This window comes from Panthera leo, chromosome B3 (genome assembly GCF_018350215.1).
Source record: "Panthera leo isolate Ple1 chromosome B3, P.leo_Ple1_pat1.1, whole genome shotgun sequence".
Taxonomy (NCBI): domain Eukaryota; kingdom Metazoa; phylum Chordata; class Mammalia; order Carnivora; family Felidae; genus Panthera; species Panthera leo.
The window spans coordinates 114,544,283-114,552,867 of record NC_056684.1 but is presented as its reverse complement, the minus strand read 5'-3'; the positions used below and the strand labels follow the sequence as shown (position 1 = coordinate 114,552,867).

The window sequence follows — 8,585 nt, the reverse complement described above, 5'->3', positions numbered from 1 at the left end:
AATAAAGGAAAGTGAGCCCTGGAGGAATGGCCAGTAGCTTAAGAAGCAAAGGGTTTGTCTGTTGGGGTTAAACCGCTGCCATAGCTCCCTTCTAAAATCCTTCTATGATTATGGGCTGGCCTGCATCACTACGATGCTGTGCGCACTGGGGTAACAAGTCTGGGCCACTCACCACTTCCTGCCGAGCTACGAGCTGGGCTGGCGTGGCTAGGGTCTGCCAGGCCTCATCCAGCCCGTTGCCCAGCCGAGGCAGGAATGGTCCAGAGTGCATCGGGACTCCCTGGCCCGAAGGCCACAGCGAGAGGCCCCTCCTTGCTGCTCCCATAGTTCCCTGGGGCTTTTATGATGGCCTGTGTGGCCATGTCCCCTGCTAGAATATTTCTGTTTTTTTTTACGTTTGTGTCCCCACCCCTGGCAAAGTGCCTGGCATGTAGCAGGCACCCCGAAAGGCACTGCTTATTAGTAGTAGCACTCACACACGTTTACTAAGCTTTTAGAAAGATGCTTTGCACTCGTGAGGTAGATCAGTCCTTGCAAAACCCCTCCAGTGCTAGGAGTACCCCCAACTTCCACGTGAGGAAACTGAGGCTGAGAGATGAAGTAAGGGACTCAGGACCACATGACCAGTAAGTGGCAGAGCAGGGACAGACTGGCTGACAGGAGCCTGAGGCCCACACTCCTATTTTCTTTGTAATATAGAGGGATCGAGTCCCACAACAGAGGGCTGTCTTCAGATGGCTTTGGAGGCTCCATCCTGCTTGGTGACCTCATAGCCCAGCTGCGGGCCCAGGAGAGGGCGGCCCCGGCCTGCCACACCTGAGGTCTTTGCTAAGTGCCCACCAGTGAAGACCTTTTAAGATGAGAAGCTGCCTGTCCTGCCCCTCACCTTCTGGAGGAAATGGACTCAACCACTATAGGGGACATATAGCAATACCAGGGACACTGGGGACATTGTCGGGAATGAAGTTGTGGGTATCATGACCTGTAGCTTTTCCTTACCTGTTCCCTCGAACCCCATTTGGTGCTGGAAGATTCTCCACAGGCGTGGGGCTGCCAGACCCCTTGGAAGACAGGTATTGCCCACGTTATTTCTCCCAACTGCGGATGGAGAGACACCTCCTGAGGGACGCAGGACAGAGCCTCTGTGAAAACTGAAGCCAAGGGGCGCCTGGGTGGCTCAGGCGGTTAAGCTTCTGACTTCAGCTCAGCTCATGATCTCACAGTTTGGGAGTTCAAGCCCCGCATTGGGCTCTGTGCTGACAGCTCAGAGCCTGGAGTCTGCTTCAGATTCTGTGTCTCCCTCTCTCTGCCCCTCCCCTGCTTATGCTTTCTCTCTCAAAAATAAACATTAAAAAAAAGAAAGAAAAGAAAAGAAGAGAAAACTGAAGCCAAGTCACAGAGGCTCAGGGATGGAGGAACCCCTCCTTGCTGAACAAATGGGAGGCTGGCCTCACAGCCATGTCCCTCCTGCCCTCCCCACTTGTGTGCTCTTCGAGACTCTTCTGCTGGGTTCTGTAAGGTCCGTTGTTGCTAAGGGCCAACCTGAGAGCTTTTGCTCACCCCTCCAAGAGCTGGCTAAAGGCTACCAGTCTTACTTTCCAGAAAAAAAAAGAAAAAAAAAAATGGTCAGAGAAACTGGGCCTCCAGAGAGGTAGGTTTGGAGGAGGGCAAGAAAGCACGACTCAGGAGAAGCAGCACCAGAGCCCTTTGAGGCTGGGAAGGAGAACAGACGGAAGGTGGAATGCTGGCCCAGCCTGGCCAGGAGAGAGGCCGGAGAAGGCAGTGGGCAGTGGGATGCGCTCCTTGAGAGGATGGACAGATAGACAGACTTCTGCTGTGAATTGTGCCCTGTGCCCAGTTAGCCCAGGCTGGACTCTGCAGCCACACTCACCAGCCAGGGCTTTGCTCCGGGCCCGTCAGGCATGGCGGTCCGCAGTTCTGGGGGGCCCCGGATGAGCAGCCCCGAGGTGAAGTGGGTGTGGGAGCAGAAATGGCTGTGTGCCAGACAGGTTTAGTTGCACACTGGCCTGACCACCACAGCTCATCTATGCAATGAAGCGGCGTTTCTTTTTACCTGGGTAGGTTCGGCTTCTGTGATCAGAAGCGGTGGGGGCTTTCTATTGGTTTCCATGGAAACATTAGGCCAAGCATCTGCCATCAGATCAACAAGGCTAGGCTGGTAGGGCTCTTTCTGGAATTCTTTTGCTGTGCCTACCTCGGGAGATGACCTGCCTGCACTTTACCGCTGCCTTCTTATGTCGTAGGGGTGGGGAAGAGCAGTTCTGAGGGGCTGGGGCTATCACCCAGGGAAGGAGAGAGGGTTGGTAAAAGGCAAGAATTTGGAAAAAACCCCTTGGTTTCCACTCCAAAGCCCCACATAGGGCCCCAAGGAGGGCCCACGAGGTCACAGGAACCTGGCCTCTGGTGCCAGCCTGCTCCAGAAGCAGGGCCACCTGCCAGCTCCCCTGGAACAGCCAGTCTGTCATCCAGGACTCCTTGGGGTACCAGGGGGCACGTAGTCTGAGAAGCAAGCTGTCAGGCACAGGAGGGGGTTAGACCCCAGTGTGTTTCATCTTGGCAGAATGGACGCCTCAACTTCCCCTCCATGAGGCAGGGGAGGGCAGCTCTGGCATCAGAAAGGAAGGCACCGGTGCACGTGTACGTGTGAGAAGTGGTTTTATTCCAGATGTGTGGTTCATAAAGACAAGGCCCTCGGGGACAGCTAGTGGCACATGCTTTGGTCAAGAGGAGGAAAAGCAAAACCAGAACAGGGCTGAGTCCCACAAAGGACGGCTGACAAGTGCAGCCTGACCACAGGGAAGGAACGGCTTCTCAGGGGCTTCCCTGAGCGGCAGTCCTCTTACATTCAACAAGGGAAGCCGTGCCCCCCTCCCCAAAGGTTCTCGCTGCCTGTGGGGCGGACTCACACGACAGAGATGGGGGTGGATGAAACATAGTGGCAGAGGACGGAAGATAGTGGCCCTGGGGGCCAAGGGCCCCTTGCTGGGGCACAGAAGCACTGCTTAAGAGGGCCCGGTAAGAGCCAGGAGGTGAGAGGAAGCCACTGAGAACCCCCCACCGTGGGGCTGCTGGCCGGAGGACAGCAAGGAAGAGGACACTAGCAGTTTAGGCACGCCAGGGAGGGAGAAGGGACACGGCAGCTCAGCTGGATGGTCGTGCCAATCCAGAGCAGAAGTTCAGATCCTTTGGGGATCGGGTACCTCTGTAAGAAGCTGGGGAAATCCACGGACCCTCTCCCCAGGAAAATGCATATATGCACGCACATGCACTATTTGGGGGACAATTTCAGAGGATTCCTAGGCCCTCTGGAATCCATGAATTCTCTAGGGGGCCGAGGCTGATTTGCTTTGGGAGGAGGGATTCCCAGGGGTCCTTGTACCACTGGTCTTTTGCTGAAGATCACGCTGCCTGAGCCAGTGGGGTTGGGCAAGAAGAGATGGGGAATAGCAGAAGCCCTTCTGAGACTAGGCCGTGGCCCAGTGGCTGTGAGAAGGGGGCTCTCTACACAAACAGGAGCTGCCAGCCGGCCTCCCAGCCCACTGCGGGGACTGACCCTCTCAGGCCTCCCTCTTGCAGTGGGGAGGGGCGGGGATGAGGCTTAGGCTGTACGACTTCCTCCCTAATGTCTTAGGGAATGTTTAGCTCCAGAAGGGAGGTCCTGCTCATCCCAGCCACCTCAATGCCATGATACAGTATTTACAGAGGCAAAGGCTTTTGAGAAGGCAGGGGTCAAAAGGTCTGAATAAAGATGGGGCTGCTCAGCGGTGCGGGGCGGCCGCCTGTCCCTACAGGGTCATCACCATGGACCCAGGCAGAGGGGACAGGGCATCAGCTGGTCTTAAGGTCCAAGAAAGAGGTCTTGGCCTGGCGCACGGCCAACCAGAAGTGGGATCTGTTTAATAAACTGTGTCCCAAGGCTGCCCCTGAACAGCCCCCTGCAGCCTCTTGTGCAGAGCGTGAAGACCAGAGTGCAGGGCACGGTGCCCGGGGACTGGTACAGCATGGGAGGAAGGATGGGCTGTCGGGAGGAGAGTCACTCTTTTGGTGCTTCGCTGCTTTTCCATCCATGTCCTTCTGCAAATGACCCATCATCCTCTGCTCCAGATCCCATCCCTCCCGCACTCAACCCAGCACCTGCCTGGGACAGGCCACTGAGCTTCTCACCTCCTCCCTGTTCTCTCCCTGCCTTCAGGCTGCCCCCTCCCCGCCCTCCCCATCCACACCGCCCACATTCGCCTCTCACGCTGACCCCACAGGCGGGCCCTGTGACCCAGCAGGGGCCCTGCGTGGGCTTCTGTCCTTGTTCTCCCCAGCCAACAGGCAAGGGCCCCCAAAACACGGTCCGGAACCCCAGGAGGGCGAAGGGAGGGAACAGAGGGCCAGGGGGCCTGCCCAGTCTCTGCCCAGCAGCAGTCCTGCATCCTGACCGTCTCCTCTTCCGGGGCGAGGCCGGGACAGCAGCCAGGGCGTCGGGGCCTGCTCCCCCGTGGCCCCCCCGGAACAAGCTTTGGAGAAACGTGTGTTGTGGCAGGGGGTGTTTGCTGATGATTCCGGCAGAAATGCGAGGAGATGGGAACGGCCTGCTTTACACTCCCCCACCCTAACCCGCTTCCAGTCCCAAAGTCTCATGCAAAAGGTACAGGAGGCCCCAGGCTACCGTCATGTGTGGGGCAACAGCTGCCACTGCTGGGCCGGGGCGTCGGCCTGGCACTTGCTGGTCACAAGCTGGGCGGGCTTGGCCTCCAGGCAGAGGCCGCTGACCGAGTGCTGGATGAAAGAGGCTTTTCTCCTCCATCTCTGGGGGGGGAAGGAGGATGACGAAAACACAATGATTAAAAATAGTAACAATGCTCAGAACTCCATTTCACATGTATGTAAGTGGCCTGAATATACCTAGGACACACCCTCCTCATTTGAAGCGGACTGTCCCCTACCCAAGAGCTCCCTGACCCCGCATGCCTCCTTAACCCCCTCCCCTTCTGATGCACTCTTGCCTCATTCAGCAGTCTAGATCAGAGGCCCACGGGCTGAATGAATCAAACCCAGGGATGTATTTTGTTTGGCCTGCATAGTGTTTAAGCTTTGGCTTGGTCGTCACATGAAACTCTGTGTTTCCAGCTTCCCTTTAGATGTGGGCCCAGTTTCTCATGTGGCATCAGGCGGTTGGGGCTGAGCGGCTGCCCCCTGCTGCAGCTGGGACTCTTGCTGTCCACTGACCAAGGTCCTGCCCGGTCCCTATGTTCTCCTCCAGCACAGCCTGCCCCTCCCTGTTGGCGTTTGAGTCTGTGGGGCCTGGCCTGGTGCATCTTTTGCTTCTTCAAACAAGATTTCTTCTCCCTGTGGCTCTAAGGGTCTGACCTGGCCTGTAACTGTGCGGTGGGTGACCGACACCCTTGAGTGGGAACCGGCCACCATCTCTGCAGTGATGACTCAGTGAGCCCAGCAGGATGGTAGGAGGCCTGGGGTCCCCATCCCAGTGCCCACCCTGTGCCTCCCTTTCCCCAGGCTTCACAAAGGGGAAAAGAGGTGTTCCTGTGGAACATCTGGAGGTGCCTGGGAGGAGGATGGTGTGTCCTTTGGAACAATCAGGAGAAGGGGAGAGAGGCTGGCCCAGGCTTCAAGGGGGTAGGGAATGCTCGCCCACACATGGAGCCCCCAGGGCTCTGAAGGGTGAGGTCACACACTCAGCTGGAGTGCCAGCAGAAGGCCTGAGCCGTACCCAGCTACAGGGCCGGGTCTAGGGCTGCAGGGGCTGAGGTGGGCAGAGAAGGGAACTGACTTGGGAGGTGGACCGGGGGCGGGGGGGCAGGGGGAGTTGCGGGCTGCAGACTCCCCTTCGGAATGTATGCCTGTGGGGTGCCCACGCGGCCCCAGCAGTGAGGGGTCCCTGGCCTGAAAGTTGGGGCAGTGGGTAGGACAAGGCCTTGGTCCCTCTGGAACTCCCAGCATCGGTTGCTTTGTACCCCTCTAGTCCCTGACCTCCTGGAAGGGGCTGGCCACACTCGCCCCTACTGGGCAAAGGATATCCTTTGGCACAGGTAGGCACCTAGCACAGTGTTTACAAAGGATGAATGTGCGCATGAAGGAATGAATCACCCATCACTGGAGGTGGTCCTCAAACTGCAGGATTCTCACTTCTTACCCATGCTGTCATCGGGCAGTTACAGGGTCTTTCCAACTCTCTTGGCCACTCAGCCCTGGGCACTCTCCCATCTCTTCAGCCTCTGTTCTTACAGGTGCCTTGCAAGGCAGGCAGGGAGGAGACAGAGGCTCAGAGAGGTAAGGGGTGGTCGGGCTGGGGTCTGCCAATGCCATCATACTGGCTCCAATATATAGGGCCTCTTAGATACATGATACCCAAGTGGCCTTGGAGGCCAAAAGGGGAGCAAGGAGGGAGGCCTAGTTTTGAGAAGGCACCAGCAGTGGGAGACCTGCTCATCCTGTCCTCTTGGAGGAGAGGCCCCAGTGGCCCAGGGCACTGCTGGGGGCCTGGCAGGACTTGTAGGAGCAGAGTGAATGGGGCCAAGAGAAATTCCCACAAGCCCCTGGGGCTGGGTCAGCATGGAGGGGAAAGGATGCTTCAGCTCCAGAGAAATATTCAGCTGCCCCGGGAGCTACTTCCTAGCTCGGCCTCAGCAAGGAGGAATGGGAGTGGGCTCAAAGCCTGATCCTCAGAAAGGTCTGAGACTCCCAGTGAAGGAGAGCCTGAGGGCCTCTCTCCCTGCGGGGCAGGGGCAGAGGGCGGGCAGCCTGAGGGGGCAGGACAAACTACATCTGCCAATCAGAAACTCCTCAGAAGTATCCCTCGGGCTCAGCAAGCAGATCATGGCACACAATTCACACGCGTGTGCATGCACACACACACACGCACTCACATACACCCAGAGGCTGGAGGAGAGGATCTGGCTGCTTTTCCAGAATGGAATAGCAAACTGCCAGTCATCCCTAAAGAAAGAGCTGACCCAGGCAAACAGGAAAAAGGTGGGAGGAAGCCCTGCAGGCCAAGTCAGAGAGCTAGGCGCTCTCCTCGTCCCTGAACTGTGCCGCTGGCTGGCCAGGGTCAGGCACAGAGAGGGAGAGGGGAGGCGGTTGGTGGGCAGAGAAAGGGCCGGAGCAGGCCACCAGCCTTTGTGTCCCATTCCTCGGGCAGAGGGGCACCCTCTCAGCCAGGAAGGGAGCCGGCTGTCACTGGCTGCTGTGTATTCTGAGCAAGTGATGTCATCTCTCTGAACATCGGTTTCTTCCTCAACAGGTGGGCCTGGCCTGTCTCCCAGGATTAATGGAAACAGGGTGGGTGAGTGTTTGACAAATGGAAAAAGCAGTGCTCCTGTGAGCCTGTCATGCCTGGAAATCAGTGTATCTGGATCTCAGTTTCCCAACAGCCACAATCAAGAAATATTTATTGAAGGGCACCTGGGTGACTCAGTCGGTTGAGTGTCTGACTCTTGATTTCGGCTCAGGTCATGATCTCGCTGTCATGAGATAGAGCCCAGCATGGGGCTCCATGCCAACAGCACAGAGCCTGCTTGGGATCCTCACTCCCTCTCTCTCTGCCCCTCCCCTGCTTGCACTCTCTTTTTCTCTGAAGGAGAAGGAGAAGGAGAAGGAGAAGGAGAAGGAGAAGGAGAAGGAGAAGGAGAAGAAAAAGAAAGAAAGAAAGAAAGAGAAGAAAAGAAAAGAAAGGAAAAGAAAAGACAGGAAAGGAAGTAGTTATCGAGCATCTACTGTGTTTTGGGTTAAGATTGTGGGCTTAGGGGTCACACTGACTGGGTTTGAATCCTGGCTCCACCCCTTCCCAGCTGTGTTTCATCTGACACATGTCCCTTAAATTCAGTGAGCCTCAGTGTAACTCACCTGTAAGATGTGGATAGTACTAGGGCCCAAGTCCCTGGGCTGCATGAGGATTAGATGAGATAATCTATAAAACTCCTAGCATGGGCTCTTGGTAAAAGCCAACACGAGTTTGACTGTGGTGCTTGTCAGGGGCTAGGGATAGTGTTGTAGGGACACAAGACAGACAGTCCCTGCCCTCATGGAGCTCACAGGCTGGCAGGATTGGCATTTAACAGACATTTACTTGAAGAAGTGTTTCCCGGTGAGTAAAACAAGAGATTTGACCTAGATATTGACTTACAGTGACTCTTACTTTGGAGGGCTTACTTGAGTCTATCTGTTTCAACCCAAGGCTCCCCTGCTAGGAGCTGCCACCCCCTTGCGTGTCCCCTGGGGGTGAGGAGGCTTACCTGCCTGCCTTCTCTTGGGTTGCACACCTGCAGAACGACGAGGGACCCCGGGGTGATGGAGGTGGAGGTGGCAGTCAGGCACTTCCCCTGCTGCTGGATGAGATGGTCACTGAACAGCCACGCCTACAAGGCAGGGACATCAAAGGCCAAGTCAAAATGCTCAGTGATGGATGGATAGATGGGTAGATTGGTAATAAAACAAATATACTGTGTATTTTGGTAGAATTTTCTACAAATAATAGGAGTGCACGGTATTCACCGTATAATTCTTTCAACTTTTCTGTATGTTTAAAAAATTTCATAATAAAGTATTAGGGGGAG

At 56.1% G+C, this 8,585-nt stretch overlaps 1 protein-coding gene across 1 annotated transcript in view; it reads right to left on the bottom strand.

Moving 5' to 3' along the window:
* Positions 1-2,667: 2,667 nt before the first annotated feature.
* The window catches only part of GALNT16 (polypeptide N-acetylgalactosaminyltransferase 16), a 93,372-nt gene continuing 87,454 nt past the window's right edge, over positions 2,668-8,585 (bottom strand). The window contains exons 15-16 of the mRNA XM_042943613.1: positions 8,265-8,387; positions 2,668-4,818 (exon numbers count right to left, since the gene is read on the bottom strand). Of these exons, the coding sequence (XP_042799547.1) occupies positions 4,681-4,818; positions 8,265-8,387 (261 nt within the window). The 3' untranslated portion in view covers positions 2,668-4,680. The remainder of the gene's footprint in view (positions 4,819-8,264; positions 8,388-8,585) is intronic.